General features: G+C 38.3%; 1 protein-coding gene across 1 annotated transcript; it reads left to right on the forward strand.

Moving 5' to 3' along the window:
• Positions 1–16,862: 16,862 nt before the first annotated feature.
• CXCL8 (C-X-C motif chemokine ligand 8) lies at positions 16,863–20,881 on the forward strand. The gene is made up of 4 exons (XM_054486492.1): positions 16,863–17,880; positions 18,700–18,835; positions 19,107–19,190; positions 19,605–20,881. Exons 1-4 carry the CDS (start codon positions 17,817–17,819, stop codon positions 19,624–19,626), a joined length of 306 nt encoding a protein of 101 aa, XP_054342467.1. The 5' UTR covers positions 16,863–17,816; the 3' UTR covers positions 19,627–20,881.
• The last annotated feature ends 256 nt before the right edge of the window (positions 20,882–21,137 follow it).

The raw sequence follows: 21,137 nt of genomic DNA on the forward strand, positions 1-21,137 counted from the left end.
TAAATTGCTAAGCACAGCAGAGGCATGGAAATGAGCAGAAATCAGTAGGAGATGACAGACCGGCACTTCTCCCCCTTGCAAGCAAAGTGCCTCCAATGGTATAGGAGAGAGCATGAAGAAGAAGCCTGATGGCCCATATTAAGAGTGAAATTCCTTTCAAAGCATCTATTTCTTTTCTTGTTTATTTTAATGGAGCATCAAATCAGTATTTTAATTTGCTTTACAACCATGGAAATTTATGCTCCAGGGAGATGCCACGTTGATCCTGTGGCTTCTTATATAAGCAGATATAATGCCTTGTAACCCTGAGAATCAGGGTGACTTAGTCTGGTGCTTAGGTGTATGGAAGTGTGCAACCTAGCACCTAGAACCTTTCCTGTGTTAATGTCTTCATTCATCACCCACCACTGCTTGTATAATTCCATTACAAGCTATGATTCACAGTCTGGAAGGAAGCAAGGGATAGAGTGGCCTATGCTTTCTTTTCCATACACCAATTACAACCTGCTGACATTCCAACACCATTTGAATCAATAACTGTCAGAGAGAGAAAAGGATTGGGGAAAAATTAAGTCTCTGTAGGAGGTTCATGGTGATCATAACCCTACCGGGACCTTAGCATTGTCAAGTGTGCCTGTAAGGGCCTGGCTTTCCCATTTCAAGTCCAATATTTTGTTATATGCAAGATTATCCAAGATTCAGAAATCTTTGCAATAATAATTATTTAAGAAAGATTTATCTAAATGTCTTTATTTTCAGGCTATTTTAAAGTTTCGTAGTATTTGGATTCTATAACACTAACAACACTAATAAGGCTTTTTTTTTTTTTTTCTGTTCTAAGCAACATAAACAAGGAGATACTAGTCTTTAACCACTCTGGATATAAATAAAGCTAAACTGAAGCATTCTCTACTCCCCTTCATTTTCCTTCCCACTTTTGAACTAGTTGGAGTTTTGTCTAACAGTATTCTAATCGCTTTTGTTTGTGCAACAAAGAAAACATTAAAATTTGTATAATTTCTGGGCAGAACTAATATGTTGTACTTCAAGGCTTCTTTATGTTTAACTTTATGAATGTAACTTTTTTGTTTAAAGTAATATTGATGTCACAAACATTTTCAAATTCAGTAGATACTAAAAATTATTATAATTTTTTTTGAAATGGAATTTTGCTATAGTGCTCAGGCTGGAGTGCAGTGGCTACTAAAAGGCATGATCCCACTATTGGCCAGCAAAAGAGTTTTGACCTGCTTAGACTCACGAGAGTCTGACTTCTTGGAAGCTGTCATGCGAAAGCTGCGCCGGTGACTGGCTTCCCTGATCCTGCCCTGCTCCAGTCTGAGCCTCACTGACTCCGAGTGTTCGGTGTTTTAGCTGTGGAAATGAGTTGATAATTTGCATAGGCTGGCTCATCCTTTCTTGGGCAAACTGGTGGTTCCCCTGCTCCTGGGAGGTCACCATATTGATGCCAAACTTAGCGTGGACACCCAATTGGCATAGTCCACTATAGCCCAGAACTCCTGGATTCAAGTGATCTTCCTGGCTCAACCTCCCAAGTAGCTGGGATTACAGGTGTATGTCATCACACTCAGCTAGATTTTTTTTTTTTTAATTTAAAAATGTTACTGCACAGCGTTAGCACATTTTAACAAGAATTTATTTGTACCCAACACCATGTTTAGCACTTAATGGGCATTCAATAAACATTAATTCAATGGATGAATGAAATACTACAAAAAGCAAATTAATCACAGAATCCCTTTTAAAAACATGAATGAAAGCACTGCAGTGATTATGTTGCAGGTAAATTCATGATATTTTCTATCATTGGTGTATTTTGGTGAATTAATATTATAAGATCAATTCATAAAATCTTCAAAGAAATGGTTCTCTAGAAATAATTCAGTTTTTTGTCATTCTGTAATTTTGGCCAACTGTTACTAGAAAACGTTTTCATTTGTGTCTGTCTGTATGGTACAGCTTTTTAGGTTTTCTGAAGTCCAGCACAGACTTGAATAATGTTGAGAGTGTTTCTTTTGGCTGAGACATAGAATTGTCCACTTTTTACTAGAATGGCAGGTTAGAACTCCTGAGTTTTAATTGATTGGTTATTAAATTATTGCATATTCTTAGTAGAATATGCAATATTAGTAAGAGGCTAGAACTCAAGAAAATGTCACTGGGATTGTTCAAGATAAATCTTATCGTGATATTTCAGGAGGGAGGGGAAAAAGGTCTTGTTTTATCCCACACTTAATATTGTTTATAGGTAAGAACTAGCTGAAATGTGTCTTGCTTATGGCTGATTCTTTTTTGTTGATTAAATATCTATAAGCCATCCATTAATTATTGATCATCCATGGGGTACATCACTGAATGTTCGCTTTTGAGTTCAGCTCCCTGCACATGTGTTCATGTACCATCATTGTGCCCCGTTGATCATGGTGTTAATAAAGGAAGAAAACAATCAGAATTGGATGGCCTCATAAAGGCTAGGTAACAATTCCAATGAAATTAGAGAAAAACATGTACTTAGGGAGTACGCTCCCATGGCCTGCCTTGATTTTTTTCATTACCGGGAAGGAAAACTGTCTTCTAAGCCTAGCCAGTCCAAGCTTGCCTTAAAATATAAAATTCATTTCACAGGGTTCCTAAAAAATATGGAGCCACCATGAGTTCTTTTATTTTCTGTTACTATAGAAATTGTTAGCACTTGTAAATGAAGTTACTAATGTACAAATTATTAGCGTATTTTGAAAGACTGTCTCAATACCTAGAAGTTTAACATGTAAAACGAAACAAGAGCACTTTAGGGAAACTGCACATTGCTCCCTGACTTCATGTGATTCTGGGAAGTTGAATGAACAATGGTTTTCCTGAATTTAGTAGATTTAGGTTTAGACTGGACATGTCATGTGTGTGAAAGCAGATGTGGTTAATAGGGTAGTCGATAGAACAGAATTCTTCCCAAAAAGAGCTTCTATTAGGTCATATTCAAAGGAACTTTTCTTCCCGTGATACCATATTTGCGTTGACACAAAATTTCACCTTTTTTCCTTCTTACCCTCTTCCAGAAACACAAATAATTTTTATGTGAAGAAAATGTTTACCAAAATTCTAAGGTAAACCTTATATAGCTTCCTCTATGTCATTTTGTGGCTCCTAATGGCAAAGTTAAGGAGAGAAGTTTCTGCAATTGTGACTTATCTACAGATAAACAATGCCTTATTATTATTATTCTTGAGGCATCTGTGAGGGAAAATTCAATGAGGAAAGGGGATCCAAAGGGAGATTTTAAAAAATCCTTGGGAAATTCCACACGTGGTCAAGGGGCTCATACCCATGACTCCTGAGGCATGTCAGCCAAAGACATTGCACAGGATTTTATACGGAGTCACCTCTCTGGAATCTGAGATCTGAATGGAGCCTGGAGAAGGAAGTTGAGTGTCCTTGGTCACAGTTACCACTTGCTTGCTGAGCCAGAGGACTTCTGGAAGAGTTCCTCTCTTCAGGAGATTTTTTTTATGTACTCACCATATGTGAGGATTTTAAGATCCAATTCAGACCCTGTTACACAGAGGTCACCGTCCAGAAGGGAGACACAAGAAATCACTTATGATACAGCACATTGGACTAAAGCGGTGATTCTTAAGTTCTGGTGCCTGGACAAGCATCATCAGCATCACCTGTGGGCTAGTTGGAAAAGACAATTTTGGGGGCCTCCTTTTCCATTCTGAAACAGACATGGTGGGAGTGGAATCCAGTGAACTGTGTTTCAGCAACCCTTCCAGGGGATTCTGACATACTGTAAAGTCTGAGAACCCACTGGGCTAAAAGGAAGCCTCCTGGCATGAGGAGAGAGTTGTTCTGGAGGCCTTAAATAACATGGGAGTTATTTAAGGTTGAGGACAAGGTTGAGAAGCTGATGATGCCTAGACCTTTTAAAGGATTAATAAGTTTCTTGAGAAAAAAAAAAGCCAGCAGAGGGAAGAAGAATGGAAAAGCTAAAGCTGAGGGTGACAGGGAGGAAGATAGACCCAGAGAGGAGTCTGGAGAGGCCAGAAGGGGCCAAGTGGGGAGAGAATTTTATCAGGGCCAGGAGTATAAACTGTATTATGAAGACCATGGCACTGGGGTAAATGCTGAAGGCTAAAGTCTGGGAAAGACACACTCAGATTTGTAGAAAAGCTATAAAAATTTCAGATTTTAAAAAGCTCACTTGGCAGAAGTGAGTGAAAAGTGGAGGGGAGGAAGCTCAAAGTTGAAGCAGTTAGGAGATTTCTATGGTGATCTTGGGCCAGGGAAAGCAGGACTCACCTAGCACAGGGGGCTAGGAAGGGGAAGGGTCCCAAACAGGAGAACAGTTGAGAAAAGGGAGTTGGTAGAACCTCATGTTATAATACATCACAGAAGCTAAAAATCACGAGGTAGAATACTGACCGGCAGCAAATGCCGATGAGATTGGAAAGTGAGACAGGCAGAGAACCTAAAATGGTATGCCCCATATAATGCCAATTTAAAAATGTATGTACATGAATACACATGTAATACTGAAAGATGTATATTAAAATTTTTATCTCTGGGTAGTGAGATTACAGCCAATTTTTATTTCCTTCTTTATATTTTATTTTCCAAATTTGCTACACTAAAAGAGAACCATATTATAATAAGGAACTGCAAGTGTTAAAGGAGGGAGGGAGGAAGGAAAGAAGGAAGGGAGGGAGGGAGGGAGGAAGGAAGGAAGGAAGGAAGGAAGGGTTATATTTGAGAGCTGAATGGGATAATGTATGGGAAGTCAGAATGGTTCCATAAATAGACGGAAATTACAATTCCTGCAGGAGCCTTTTAAACTTAACCTGCCTTAAAATTTTCCTACAAATCCAGCCTGACAGGCTGTGACAGGGAGCTGAGGTATTTAGCGGGTAGCAGGAGGGGCACTGGACATGCGAGGAGCCTGAGCTGGGGCAGTCGGTAGGGAGGGACTACCCACCTGTCCAGCCACTCCTTTTACAAGAAGGGGATGTGTACACAAGGAAGAAGGTCTTGTGAGTCTGACTTCTTGGAGGCTGTCGGACGAAAGCTGTGCCGGTGACTGGCTTCCCTGACCCTGCCCTCCTCCAGTCTCTGAGCGTTCAGTGTTCTAGCTGTGAAAATGAGTTGATAATTTGCATAGGTTGGAACACAGTTGTGCTAAAGACATACTCTTTGGTTACCTTGGTAGTTACTTATTTTTTTTTCTGGTCCCATTTCCCTGCCATAGGATATAATACACAGCTCTAAAAAACAATACACAAAAATAATGTAAGAAATCTATGGGGTAATAGGGTATGTTTGATCTAATGGGGAGGGAAGTAGCTTCACTAGGTGATTATGGGAAGGTTTAGGATCATGTTATTCATGAAGAGGAAACAAGCAGCAAGAATTCCAGGAAATCATCATAATAAAAAAAAAGAGCTCCAGGAAATCATCATAATAAAATGGCTACTATCATTTATCACTATACTAAGCATTTTACAAATATTGTTATTAATGCTCACGACAACTCATTTCCATTGTTTTTTTCATTAAAGTCAGCATTTACACATGAGAGAAACTGGGGCCTCAGACACTAAGTGATTATAAGTGTCAGAGCCTCAATTTGAATAAAGACTTTTATTCGGTACTAAGAGTTCTGGAGGCAGATGATGGTGACGGTTGCACAACAATGTGAATACTTAATATTACTGAACTATACATTCAAAAATGAATGAGATTATAAATTTTATGTTGCACATATTTCACTACAATTAAAAAAGAAAGTCTATACATTGTACACTACATTGCTACATATTCCAAAGATATTTTGATGTTACTATTTTGATAGACCCCACATTAAGGAAATGCCTGCTTTCCCTTAAAGGGAAAGAAAACAGGGTCCTAATACCCTCCCTAAAGTGGCTCAAGGAACCTCAGCATAGGTTTCCTTTCTGTCTCTTTTTTTCCCCTCTCCACCTTTTAAAAAATTATTCTCCTTCTGTCTCTTCTCACATCCTTCTTTCACCTTTCCTCACCCTGAACAGATGGATAGACTGCCTTCCTTCCCAACACACACACACACACGCACACACACACACACACGGAGTCCACAGCCACAAGTGTCTCTGACCAGCCAATGTTGCTGAGGCTGCACCTCAATCTTCATGGTGTTCACAAACTAAGGGGATTCTGATCAAGTCCTCTTGATCCTAACACTATAAATGGAAGAAGAAACAGGTTTGTTTTAACCTGGGAGGCCTAATTTCTTTCTTTCTTTCTTTTTGTCTTTTTCTTTTCTTTGAGATGGAGTCTTACTCTGATATCCAAGCTAGAGTGCAGTGGTGCAATCTTGGCTCAATGCAGCCTCTGGCTCCTGGGTTCAAGTGATTCTCCTGCCTCAGCCTCCTGAGTAGCTGGGATTCCAGGTGCCTGCCACCACGCTCAGATAATTGTTGTATTTTTAGTAGAGATGGGATTTTGCCAAGTTGGCCAAGCTGGCCTTGAACTCATGACCTCAGGTGATCCACCCATCTCGGCCTCCCAAAGTGCTGGGATTATAGGTGTGAGCTACTGGGCCCTGCTAGGAGGCCTAATTTCAGAGACGTGGAAGTTCCAATGAAGATGAAACTAGGAGGAGGTGGATGCAGAAAATGACAAGCTCCAGTGTTTAAATCCAACAAAAGCACACACACACACATACACAGAGGAAATGAGCAAGTGAACTGGTACCATCCCACAGAAATGAGAGAAACTGAGGAATAGAGGACAACGTGCTTGCCTAAGATTCTGGCTGCATTTCCTGAAACTCTCCCAGCCCTACCTTCCAGCAGTTATGAGGGTGACAGTGCTGCCTTCTGACCACAAGGTGGGGCTTATACTGGGATATACTGACTATCAGAAGGATTTCTTGTTTGAGCCTTTTCCTTTTAGAAATCTTTCTATATTGACAACTAGATATGATTAAGGGCTTACTACACGTTACCTTACCAAGCTCCAAGATTCCAAAAACATCGAAGTTGGAATTTGTGCAGAGCTTAAGACCTGTACTTGGACACTTACTTACCACAGAAAAGAGAAAAATGTGTCATTTTTCTCTTTCTGAATTTCTTTTTCCCTCACTGTGGTATATTTATTAAGGTAGATGGTGGCTTGCTGTGTTTTAAGTTTCTACTACAGAGCCCCTGTGAAGGTCAAGGTGGGCCTGAGTCATCGCCTTTCTTTTATTCTTCTTTTTAAATAATATCAATATTTTAAAGAGAAAGAAGAGATGTCACAACAAAATTATAAAACTTTTACAAATACATTAACTGCCTATATTTAATAAATTAACATGTTTAGATTGCACAAATATATTGCAATGTATTTGTGGTATTAAAAGCATAAGCACTTCGTAGTACATTCAGATTCTATGTTCAGGACAGGATAAGATTTTAAAGTTAAGTATTATGTGTCTTCTGTTTTCAATCTTATCAAAATATCTCTGGCTGGCAGCTTGACCTTGTTTGTTAATAACACTGAAGATCAGCTTTAAGGGTTTTTGTGAATGCAAAGCCCTGGACAAATATACTCCTCCCACCCCACCCATTTGATGAACTGTTTACAAACCACAGATGTCACTGAATAGATTTAATGGAGGTGAGGTCACTGGGCATGTTTCACTCTTTTAATCACAAAATTCAGATCAGAAACTTTTCCTGTTGCTCTTGCAACCTTATTTACTAAGCTTAAAAGAGTTTTGTTAAATTAGTTTTCAAGACTTGGCCTACTGGGACATGAACACTAAGTGGGCTGCCAGAGCTCTACCCAGGCTGGACTTTATTCTGCAGAGGGAAGAGAGCTCAAGCTTTGGGGCCAGAGACCTGGGTGCTGATTTAAATTCAGGTTTGGGTCCAGCTGCTTGCTTGCTATGTGTGTACAATTTTAACTCCCCGAGCCTGTTTTCTTAAACATAAAAATGGAGATAATAGCACCAAACACATAAATTTGTGATGAGAATTAAATGAATTAACTTTTATAAAGAACCCAGTACAGGAACTGGAAGACAATGAATATGACCCTGCCCCCACCCCTCTATCTGCCTCCGTGCCTCCTCATTATTTCCACCACCAGCCAGAGCCACTGGGTCACACAGCTATGGGCCTAATTGCCCAATTGAGGATATCCACTGAGGATGTGGTCAGAAGAGCTCTATCAAGCAAGAGTTGCCCCACATTCAAATAATTCTGCAACTTTAGTTTAGTTGCTCCATCCTTCCAAATGCTGACACCTGAAGTCCTCATCATCTGTGACTTTTGTCTTTTTCTCATGTCCTATACCTAATCCTTCAGGATTTTGTGCTGTCTCTACCTTAAATTATCCAGAATTTGACCACTAGTCACCACGCTTATCTAATATAAACAATTGTCATCTCTCTCCTGGATTTCCATCATGCCCTCTAACTGGTTATCCTGCTTTGCTCCCCTTCCTCCTGACATACTCCTTTTTACCCTAGCTGTCAGAGTGTCAGATCATGTCACTGATTTTCCAAAGGCACTACAATGGTTCTCCCCACAGAGTGAAAGCCGGAATCCTTGCGATGACCCACAAGGCCTATCTGTTGTGGCCACCTGCTGTCTGTCCTCCTTTCCCATTCACCAGCTCTCCCTGCTCCAGCCACACTGGCCTCCTTAATGCTCCTCATACACGCCAGGCATGCTCCCAACTGACTGTTAACTCTCACTGTCCCTTTGACTGGAATGCTCGCCCACAAAGTCAGGGCCAACTCCTACTTTCTTCCATTTGTAGCTCGGCATCAATCTCTCAAGGAGGCTTCCTCTGACTCTCCAATGCTGCAGTCTGCTCACTCCTCACACACCTGGCCCCCCTAATTCCCCCATCTGCTTTATGTTTATTTTTCCATAACATTTATTCACCGAAGGTACTTCCTAACGGTAGGCATTTCTATTTGTGATATTCATTAACCTTTCCCAAGCGCCTAGAAAAGTGTTTGGGATATAGAAAGTGTTCTGTAAATATCTGTTAAATGGATGAGTGACGGGAAAGTTAAGCCTCTCTACATATATTTTCAAGCAATATTCACTAAGTTTGATGCTTTTGCTTCAGAGCAAATCAGTTGGGTTTATTTCCTTCTTTCTTACTTTTTTTTCTTAGTTATTTTTCCAACTCCAACCACATTACTTGTTTCATAACGACGGGTCAAACGGTTGCAACTTGTCTGAGAGTCATGAGGAAATCGAGCAAGAGGAAACGGTGTCGGCAAGAGAAGAGCGCAGGAAGCATTTCCTTCTGTTCTTGGGGGCAGGGAATAGGAGTCTGATGGTGATGAACACCATCCCCATGGCCTCCAATTACAGCTCCTTACTTCATTGAACCCATGCCCTTCTCCTCTTGGTTGAAGAGAAATTTGCAAATGGCAATGTTTAGTTAGCCACATTGAAGGACGAGTACATATTCTCTTACAGTTTTGCTAAATCTGAGAGTTGGGTAAGTGTCCTCTTCTGCTACAAGTGGGCAAGTTTCCCAGAGGAAGTTCTCCATTTCACATACCTTAGCTTACAGGATAATAAAACAGTCAGAAGAGCTGTATAGGCAAACCCCATCATTTTACAAATGAAAAACCTGAGGCCTTGATAGGAGAGACTGGTCCTTCTACTGGATTATGATATCCCTCTCCCCTCACTGAAACAAGATTCTCTTCTCCAGTCTTCTAAGTCTAATCCGGCAGGAAAGGAGGGGAGAAAGAAGATAAATGTGCTCAGAGGAAAGTCTGTAAGACTTACAGACACATGAGAGAAACCCCCTGAGACAGCACAGAATTCTGGACTCTCTGCTTAGGTTCTAATCCTAACTCTGTTTCCTACTTGCTGGATGACCTTCTGCAAGTTATTAAATACTTAACCTAAGTTTGTTTTCTCCTCTTTTAAATGGGGATATTTAATGCTAAAATATAGGGTTATTGTGAATATTACAAAAAGAAAATATGAAGTACTCAGTAATAAGATTCTGTAAGTACAATTATTCTTGAGTGAGAACTTTGTATACCCATTGCTGAAGCCCAAGCAAGTCAAATGTAGAAAAGAAATGTGCTATTTTTAACTTTTCTCATTAACCTTGGCTTTCTAGTACCTGCTTCATTTATCTCTGGGTCTCTTGATGATGTGCTTTCATGGTCCTGTTTTTCTGGCTGGGTGTGTTATTTCTTACCTACCTCCCCCACCCACCCTTCCCATTTTGCTTTTATATCCAGCTTTGTAGGAGATGGTGCCAGTCGTGTTTTCCAGGTCCACCTCCCACTCTTGGGGGAAAGGAAGTGCATAAAAAGTTCATCCAGCAAGTTTGGAGAAGACAGCTTTTCCTTTGTTTCAAAACTCCAGTAGCATCTGTGAGTGGTGATTTCCTCCTTCCTGGTTTAGGGACCCCATGGAGTGATTTAATATAGACAAGTAAGGTGATGCAGTCAAAAAACATTCTAAATGAGTTTTGAGATAAATGCTAGATGAGAGAATAAGCCACCTAAAAATGAAAAGGGCTCAAATCTGGAAATCAGATAATTTGGGGGCACCAGATTATACTGAAAGAGATAAAGAAGTTTTATGTCCTTATTTTGCCATAAATTTGAGGAATGCTGAGAGATTGGCCAGTATCTCAAAACTCATACACAATCTGAATTATTTTTTAATTTTGTTTTCTTTTTATATGAAATAATTATGTAGCTTTTCTTGAAATTATATATCTATTTTGGGGAAATGAAGAGAATTATGGAAGAACTAAAATGTAACCTTTCTCTTCAGCCTCCTTTTGCCATTGACACTGCTTTTCAGTAGATTTGTGACGGAGGCTGCCTCAGGTGAAAGTAGTACTGAGTTTTGATCTTTTTCTAGGTGGATTTGAGTCTTACTCCTATAGATGACAAGAATATGAAAGGTCTCTCATATCTGGACTTTATATACCATGAGTGTTCTCCTCCTCCTCATTCTGCTCCTTATCCATCTCCATTTCCTCTTTTGAAAACTTCAAAAAACGTTTTCTGAATTCTGTCCAGGACATATCCAGAAAGAGCAAGGACCAGTCAGAAAATGCCACTTCTCTTTCAACTGATGTGACTTAAAGGTAGTATACATAGGATTAGCTCATTATTGTCAAATGTAATGCCTCCACCTTACCCTTTACTGATTTTAGCCCTTAGGGGTTTATAAGGGAGTTCAGTAAACTCCCTGAAACTTTATGCCCAGCATTCATCCTTGAGGCTGAGCGGAAGGTATAAAACTCTCATTATATTTTCAAAGACTTAAATGGTTAAAATAAGAAAGATTAAGAACCATTGAGATAATACTTAAAATGGAAGCTAAACTGTTTAGTCTCAGCACAGTCAAGGTTAATTAGACAAAACCTATGGAACACCATTTATATTCACTCTCTGGCCTCCAGAAACACTCTCTGAACTCTCCATAGTTCTGTGAAATGCAGTTGATGGGAAAGAGGAAGCAGCAGAGCCCCTCCCCAGTGGTGGGCTTCAGTTGCCAGGACTTCCTGCATGCTGCTCACCATCCTTTATGCTACTGTATCCTAACCTGTTATTTCTTACCTTTGCCTTCAAGGAGCCTAGAAGAGATCAGATGGTTAATTCACCAGTAGAATGAAACTGCTGTTTGGCTGCACGGTTTACTGCTTTATCTATCCACCACTGCTAAATTAGAGCACTAACTAAAACTGTATTTTCCGTGCTAAGTTCTTCTCTGTTCATGAAAATAAAATAAGTGTCCCCAAGGGAGAACAAAAACAAAGATAAGCATTTTCGTTTTCTTTCGTTGACATTGTTCTTGTTTGGATAGGTTGTAAGAACTGGGAAATTTCTGCTTTCGTTCAAGAAATGTTTGTGGAACATTGTTACATGCAGGCACTAATCTGGAAGCTGGAACACAGTCTAAACAAAGCAGCTGTAGTCTCTGATTTTGTGGAATTTCCAGTCAAGTGGGTGAGACAAATATCAATAAATGGTTACACAAATGGGTGGAGAGCTCATCATTTCAATGGAATCCATCAATGTGGAATGTCTATGTGGGTTAAACTTTGTCTTAAATACTTCAGTCACTCCAAGGCCAAAGTGAGGAGAAAGATGCAGTTAAGATGAAGCTCACACTGTGAAACAAAAACTTTAAAAATAAAAGTTTTAAGAGAGTTGTGAGAAACAAAATATAGAAATTATAGCATAATAACTGCTTTTTTTCCCTAAGTCACTTTCTTCAAGTTGCTAAGAGTTTTATCGCAACTGAGCTTTTAAAAATTTTACATTTATAAAAATAATAGATCAAAATAATAAAGAAACTTTTGAGAAAATAAGAAAAATATCACTACATATCACTATAGAATCATAACCACCTTTGAACCAGCATGAAAACTTTTCTTTTTTCCCCTAGTCATTTGACTTATTGCTTGGTGTGAGTCTTGTTTACCACAAGACACAATTAAATGCACGCATCAGTTCACTCATTTCTAAAATAGCAACTTCCCTTTTTGCCAAGTGATCTCATATCCTATCTTTTTGGAAAGAAATCCTAGTAACACCTAATGTGATCACTGTCGTGTCAAAGATACCTTTTTTTGTGTAAACATTGGAGTAAATAATGCCTAAATGTTTTAGAATAAATCTAATTAAGAAATTAGGTCTACGCATAATTTTGTTTTACTTTTATTTTTTTCTTGAGACAGGCTCTCTGTCATCCAGGCTGGAGTACAGTGGCATGATGACAGCTCCCTGCAGCCTCGACCTCCCTGGCTCAAGTGATCTTCCCACCTCAGCCTCCTGAGTAGCTGGGACTACAGGCATGCACCACCACGCCCGGCTAATATTTGTATATTTTTGTAGAGACAGAGTTTCATCATGTTGCCCAGGCTGGTCTTGAACTCCTGGGCTCAAGTGCTCCACCTGAATTGCCTTCCAAATTACAGGCATAGCCACTACAGCGAGCCCTTTTTTTTTTTTTTTTTTTTTTTTTAATAAATTTAACAAAGAAAAGGAATAGCTACAAGTAAATATTTACATTTGATTTTTTTTTTCATATTGAAGATTGGCTGATCTTAGCTTTTCTAAGTCCTTAATAAATGCCTGTTTACACAACTGGTGTCTTCCCCTAAACCTAAACTTCAAACTTCAAACTCCAAACTCCACCGATTTGGATAGTATTAGAAATGGCATTCATATTAATGGTTATATTATAGTACATTTTTTTTTTTTACATGTGAATGCGAATGGAATTATTAGGCATTAAAAAAGAAAGCTTATATAGTGGAAGAAAATAAAGCATCTAGACATAAGCTTTAAGAGATCTATTGTGTTAATACAGCTTTACTTTTTGAGTGGTAAGCTTTTAAAAAGAAATGTAGTCCTCTAACTCCAGGAAAAGATAAGGGTGACTGAAGTGATAGTCTAGAGGAAAAAGATGCAGACATTTATTGAGTACCTCCAATGTGCCAGGTGCCATTCTGGGCATTTTCATTATGTTTCCTCATTTAATTCTCATGGTGATCCTTTGGAACTGTGTTATTCTCATTTTTACAGATGAGGTAACTGAGACACAGTCAGATTAAAGAACTGCCTATGATTGTTTGGCTAATAATAAGTGGAGGGGTGGGGCTTGAAGGCAGGTTTGTCTTATTCCAACACCCATGCATACCCTTAAATTTAAGTTATTCTGACTTGATGTTGCTCAAATCCAATGTGTTCAGCTGTTTGGCTTCTCCAATTACCAAGATTTTTCTTTAAAAGATAGGACACTTTTAGCAACACGAACCAACTTTGCTCAGTATTGTTACAAACTGTTAACTGGAGACATTTGAATTTGGAGATGGAATTGAAATGGTCTTGAGGTACTAGAGAAGATCAAGTTATCACATACACAAAGTACAGGGCTAAGAGCACGTTTTAAATCTTTCCACTAACTCTGACTTTTATTGACTAAAATTTTGGTGGGCAGTATGTTTATGTTTATGACTCTTAACACTAACAACATCGTAAGTCAAACTCACTAATATATGTTAAGCATTCTGTTTATGATTCTTTTAACCTAGAGGATTGCTGAGCTGGGACTAATTTCCTCAAAGGGGAAAAAAACCCAGGTGAGAGCTGAGACGTCTCCTGAGACTGAGAAATGCAGCTCTCAAGGGATCTCAGATTTTAGCAGCAGGAGTTGAACAATGGGCATAGAATCAGCTTGCCCAAGATCTGCTGATTAATAAACCATGGAACAAGATTTAAACCCAAGTTCATTTCACATCAAAGCTCATACCACATTTTGCCCAACACATTTTGCTTTGTTATATGAATACAACTTTGTTCAGGCTTACAAAAAAGTCCTAATTCTAAAATTCCCATGGCGTGGGTCGGAGGGGATTTAGATGATTTTGCATAGCTAAGAAACACCCAGTTTCATGGAGTATGATGGAAGAGTTATGTACCAGTATGGGAAAAGTAGAGGCCATCTTTGTCTTTGTTCTTTCTGTTTTGAGACGGAGTCTCGCTCTTTCACCCAGGCTGGACTGCAGTGACGCTATCTCGGCTCACTGCAAGCTCCGCCTCCTGGGTTCACGCCATTCTCCTGCGTCCGCCTCCCGAGTAGCTGGGACTCCAGGCGCCCGCCACCGCGCCCGGCTAATTTTTTGTATTTTCAGTAGAGACGGGGTTTCGCCGTGTTAGCCAAGATGGTCTGGATCTCCGGATCTCCTGAACTCGTGATCTGCCCGCCTCGGCCTGCCAAAGTGCTGGGATTACAGGCGTGAGCCACCGCGCCCGGCCGTCTTTGTTCTTTCTTGAACTCTTCTCTTTCTTGGGTGATAGACTTCGTCAACGTCTAATGAGGATTTCTAGGTGCTATTCTCTGCTCATCAAATGATTCTTATGGCTCAGGAGCCGAATGGGACGTAAATAAACAGTTAAGTCTCATGAACTCACTCTGCATTCATCTCTAGAAGATGACAAAACATTTGTATTTATGTGTAGCGTGGCACTTTAGTTAAACTTTGTACCCCACTTTACTCTATTTTAAAGCAGAATATCCTTAAAAAGGATACTTAGTCCTGCTTTTTTCCACCTAAGCCCATTTAGTCCTTCTACTCATTATGCAAGGCCTCAAATCGTTATCTTTACAGAAGTGAGACAAGATAGAACCAATGCTCCTGTAGTCACTTCATCTTTGTCCATCCCCACTTCTGATGGAGAGGGTCCTAGGACATAATGCACTGAAGGTTACATTGTGAGAGATGAACAACAGTTGCAAAAGAGGTCTTTTTGCCTTGGAAAGGCTTCATTCTTAAAAAAAATGTGAGCATCAAGGTTAAGTAGAACTCATTAGCTCAACCTTTAAGGATGATATCAGGATAAAGGTGGGCCCATGAGAAGAGAATGAGAGGGAGATACAGTGACATGAAAATAAGGAGGAAAACGAGGTGTCTATGTAAGTGGGGCTCACCACAAATACAAAGGCAACCCTTAGGGAAAAGCAAAGAAGTCTTTGCTTCTTTGAATTCTGAATGTTCTGCCTCAGAACTCTGAATGTCTTAGTGATGCTGTATGAGTGAGTCTTAATGATAGTGAACTGAATCAGTCACGCCAGGTTGTGTTCATATGAGAATGTGTCTTTGCTAAACATGCCAACATCACTGAAGCAAAGAAACTTGGAGTTTTCTTTAAGATACAGGTCTTTTTTACATATCCGGCCCAAGCTTTCTCTTCTTGTCACTCCACGCACTGTGTTCCGTATGCTAAATAGTTTGAGGAACCCAAATGGGCCATGTTCGCCTACATTTCATTGTCCTGTACTTCCTGTCCTGTACTAGCAAAGCAGTCCCATTGGTCTTTCTTCTCCTCATTAACAATATAGGTAACACTTTTGAAGTTGTTTCTTCAGAAAACCTTCATTCATCAAAACTGCCTCAAGGATCATGTTTGTTTGATTCCAGAACTTCCTGTAATTACCTGTATTGTAACACTCATCACTGTATTTTACTTACTTGTATAACTAATTGTCCATATTCTGCACTAGACAACAAACTCCCTTAAGTCAGGTACCATATCTATTTACATAGCATTCACATCTCCTACAATAAGTGACATTAGCAGATAAACAACACATATTAAATTAATAATGGAGTTTCTGAAATACTAGAGTTGAAAACTATAGGAGCTACATTATATAGAATAAACATTTACTTTGCTATAGAATTCAGTGTAACCCAGGCACTACTTTATCCTCAAGTCTTAGGTTGGTTGGAGAAAGACAACAAAAAGAAACATGATTGTGCAGAAACAGACAAACCTTTTTGGAAAGCATTTGAAAATGGCACTCCCCCTCCACAGTGTGTTCACAGTGTGGGCAAATTCACTGCTCTGTCGTACTTTCTGAAAATGAAGAACTGTTACACCAAAGTGAATTATTTATAAATCGTGTACTTGCCCAGAAGCAAACAGACTTTTACTATCATAAGAACTCTTCCTTGGTGCTCTTTATCTACAGAATCCAAGATCTTGCAAGAAAGGTCTTGGATTCTTTTCTTCAGGACACTAGGACATAAAGCCACCTTTTTATGATTCGTTGAAATTTCTCACTCCATCCCTTTTGCTGGTGATCATGGGTCCTCAGAGGTCAGTCCTGGTGTCCTTGGATAAAGAGCATGAAGCAAGGGTGGCTAAACCAGAGTTTGAACCCAAATGCTCTTTCCACTAAGCATACAACTTTCTGTTAGATAACACCTCCCTCCCACCCCAACCAAGCAGCTCCAGTGCACCACTTCCTGGAGCATAATCATACTTTAACTTTACAACTTGAGTGGCCTTGAATAGTGTTCCTACCTGGAATGTGCTGTTCTCTTTCACCTTCCTCTATTGAAGCCCTCCTATTTCTCAATACCCTGCTCCAACTGCCTTTGGAAGATTCTGCTGTTATGCCCACACTGGAGTTAATGTCTTAGTACCACTTGTCTATTCTGCTATATAGTCAGTCCTTACATTGCTTTCTTCTTCTGATAGACCAAACTCTTTAAGAACAAGTACTTAGTCTTATCTATTTCTAGATCCCCCACATTACTCAGAAAGTTACTCCATAAATGTTTGTGGAACTGATTTCTATGTGAAGCACCTGTGCCCCTTCACTCTGTTAACATGCATTAGAAAACTAAATCTTTCGAAAAGTTGTAGTATGCCCCCTAAGAGCAGTAACAGTTCCTAGAAACTCTCTAAAATGCTTAGAAAAAGATTTATTATAAATTATCTCCCCAATAAAATGATTGGCTGGCTTATCTTCACCATCATGATAGCATCTGTAATTAACTGAAAAAAAATAATTATGCCATTAAAAGAAAATCATCCATGATCTTGTTCTAACTCCTGCCACTCTAGTACTATATCTGTCACGTGGTACTATGATAAAGTTATCTAGAAATAAAAAAGGATACAATTGATAATTCACCAAATTGTGGAGCTTCAGTATTTTAAAAGCTGTATATTAAAATTAAATTATTTTAAAGATCAAAGAAAACTTTCATCATACTGCGTATTTGATAAGGAACAAATAGGAAGTGTGATGACTCAGGTTTGCCCTGAGGGGATGGGCCATCAGTTGCAAATCGTGGAATTTCCTCTGACATAATGAAAAGATGAGGGTGCATAAGTTCTCTAGTGGGGCGATGATATAAAAAGCCACCAGAGCACTCCATAAGGCACAAACTTTCAGAGACAGCAGAGCGCACAAGCTTCTAGGACAAGAGCCAGGAAGAAACCACTGGAAGGAACCATCTCACTGTGTGCAAACATGACTTCCAAGCTGGCCGTGGCTCTCTTGGCAGCCTTCCTGATTTCTGCAGCTCTGTGTGAAGGTAAGCACATCTTTCTGACCGACAGAGTTTTCCTGTGTCTAAATGTGATCCTCAGACAGCAAAGCTATTCTTGATGCTTTGATAACAAACATCCTTTTTATTCAGAAACAGAATATAATCTTAGCAGTCAATTAATGTTAAATTGAAGATTTAAAAAAAACTACATATAACACTTAGGAAAGTATAAAGTTTGATCAATATAGACATTCTGCTTTTATAATTTATACCATGTAGCATGCATATATTTAACATAAATAAGTAATTTACAGTATGCCCTATTGAGAACCACGGTTACCTCTGTTATGTATTAATATTGAGTTGAGCAAGGTAACTCAGACAATTCTACTCCTTGTAGTATTTCATTGACAAGCCTCAGACTTTTCATTAATTCCTGTCTGGTTTAAAGACACCCTGATTATAGACCAGGCAAGTACAACTTATTTATGTATTTCTGTTAATTCTTTCTGAAGGCAATTTCTATGTTGGAGAGTCTTAGCTTGCCTACTATAAATGACACTGTGGTATCACAGAGGATTATGCAATATTGACCAGATAAAAATACCATGAAGATGCAGATATTGTACAAAAAGAACTCTAACTCTTTATATAGAAAGTCATTCAATGTTGTCAGTTATGACTGTTTTTTAAAACAAAGAACTAACTGATGTCAAGGGCTAGAAGAATATTCAGGAATGAGTTTACTAGAAATATGATGCTTTCCACAGTCTCCAAATAATCATATTGGAATTAGAAAGGAAGTAGCTGGCAGAGCTGTGCCTGTTGATAATGTCAATCCTTAATCACTTTTTCCCCCAACAGGTGCAGTTTTGCCAAGGAGTGCTAAAGAACTTAGATGTCAGTGCATAAAGACGTACTCCAAACCTTTCCATCCCAAATTTATCAAAGAACTGAGAGTGATTGAGAGTGGACCACACTGCGCCAATACAGAAATTATGTAAGTACTTTAAAAAAGATTAGATATTTTGTTTTAGCAAACTTAAAATTAAGGAAGGTGGAAATATTTAGGAAAGTTCCAGGTGTTAGGATTGCAGTAGTAAATGAAACAAAACAAAATAAAAATATTTGTCTACATGACATTTAAATATGGTAGCTTCCGCAACTACTATGAATGTTATTTTGGACTTAGACTTTATGCCTGACTTAAGGAATCGTGATTTGAATGGAAAAACTAAATATTAATGTGAACCATTTCTTTCTTCTTTCAGTGTAAAGCTTTCCGATGGAAGAGAGCTCTGTCTGGACCCCAAGGAAAACTGGGTGCAGAGGGTTGTGGAGAAGTTTTTGAAGAGGTAAGTTATATATATTTTTAATTTAAATTCTTCATTTATCCTGAGACATATAATCCAAAGTCAGGCTATAAATTTCTTTCTGCTGCTAAAAATCATCATTAGGTATCTGCCTTTTTGGTTAAAAAAAAAAATGGCATCAATAGTGAGTTTGTTGTACTCATGACCAGAAAGACCATACATAGTTTGCCCAGGAAATTCTGGGTTTAAGCTTGTGTCCTATACTCTTAGTAAAGTTCCTTGTCACTCCCAGTAGTGTCCTATTTTAGATGATAACTTCTTTGGTCTCCCTATTTATAGTTGAGAATATAGAGCATTTCTAACACATGAATGTCAAAGACTATATTGAGTTTTCAAGAACCCTACTTTCCTTCTTATTAAACATAGCTCATCTTTATATTTTTAATTTTATTTTAGGGCCGAGAATCAAAATTCATAAAAAAAATTCATTTTCTATGGTATCCAAGAATCAGTGAAGATGCCAGTGAAACTTCAAGCAAATCTACTTCAACACTTCATGCATTGTGTGGGTCTGTTGTAGGGTTGCCAGATGCGATACAAGATTCCTGGGTAAATTTGAATTTCAGTAAGCAATGAATAGTTTTTCATTGTACCATGCAATATCCAGAACATACTTATATGTAAAATATCATTTATTTGAATCTACAAAAAAAAACAAATAATTTTTAAATATAAGAATTTTCCTAGATATTACACGGGGGAATATACAAATAACAAAATTGAGGCCAAGGGCCAAGAGAATATCTGAACTTTAATTTCAGGAATTGAATGGGTTTGCTAGAATGTGATATTTGAAGCATCACATAAAAATGATGGGACAATAAATTTTCCCATAAAGTCAAATTTAGCTGGAAATCCTGGATTTTTTTCTGTTAAATCTGGCAACCCTAGTCTGCTAGTCAGGATCCACAAGTCCTTGTTCCACTGTGCCTTGGTTTCTCCTTTATTTCTAAGTGGAAAAAGTATTAGCCACCATCTTACCTCACAGTGATGTTGTGAGGACATGTGGAAGCACTTTAAGTTTTTTCATCATAACATAAATTATTTTCAAGTGTAACTTATTTACCTATTTATTATTTATGTATTTATTTAAGCATGAAATATTTGTGCAAGAATTTGGAAAAATAGAAGATGAAGAATCATTGATTGAATAGTTATAAAGATGTTACAGTAAATTTATTTTATTTTAGATATTAAATGATGTTTTATTAGATAAATTTCGATCAGGGTTTTTAGACTAAACAAACAAACAATTGGGTACCCACTTAAATTTTCATTTCAGATAAACAACAAATAATTTTTTAGTATAAGTACGTTATTGTTTATCTGAAATTTTAATTGAACTAACAATCCTAGTTTGATACTCCCAGTCTTGTCATTGCCAGCTGTGTTGGCAGTGCTGTGTGGAATTACGGAATAATGAGTTAGAACTATTAAAACAGCCAAAACTCCACAGTCAGTATTAGTAATTTCTCGCTGGTTGAAACTTGTTTATTATGTACAAATAGATTCTTATAATATTATTTAAACGATTGCATTTTGTAATACAAGGCTTTATATTTTTAACTTTAAGATGTTTTTATGTGTTCCCCAAATTTTTTTTTACTGTTTCTGATTGTAAGGAAATATAAAAGTAAATATGAAACATTTAAAATATAATTTGTTATCAAAGTAATCAAGTGTTTGTCTTTTTTTTTTAGTTTTAGCTTATTGGGATTCTCTTTGTTTATATTTAAAATTATACTTTGATTTAGAAAACATAAATGCTTCCCCTTAGCATTTTGTTTATGGAAAATTACAAACTTTTATTTTTAGAAAACAGAACTCCTTTCCAGAAATGGGTTACAAACAGTAGTGTCCTCCACAGAATGTTGGAAATGTTTTCAACTCCCCAGTGTATACTATCTTGCTAATAAGTCTGTCTTCAGA

This window comes from Pongo pygmaeus, chromosome 3 (genome assembly GCF_028885625.2).
Source record: "Pongo pygmaeus isolate AG05252 chromosome 3, NHGRI_mPonPyg2-v2.0_pri, whole genome shotgun sequence".
NCBI lineage: Eukaryota > Metazoa > Chordata > Mammalia > Primates > Hominidae > Pongo > Pongo pygmaeus.

Excerpts from the sequence above, each read along its gene's own strand:
- CXCL8 (XM_054486492.1), top strand. The coding sequence starts at position 17,817 with ATGACTTCCAAGCTGGCCGTGGCTCTCTTGGCAGCCTTCCTGATTTCT. Across the intron at positions 18,836-19,106 it reads TGCGCCAATACAGAAATTAT|TGTAAAGCTTTCCGATGGAA; the intron begins GTAAGTACTTTA and ends TTCTTCTTTCAG. Across the intron at positions 19,191-19,604 it reads GTGGAGAAGTTTTTGAAGAG|GGCCGAGAATCAAAATTCAT; the intron begins GTAAGTTATATA and ends ATTTTATTTTAG.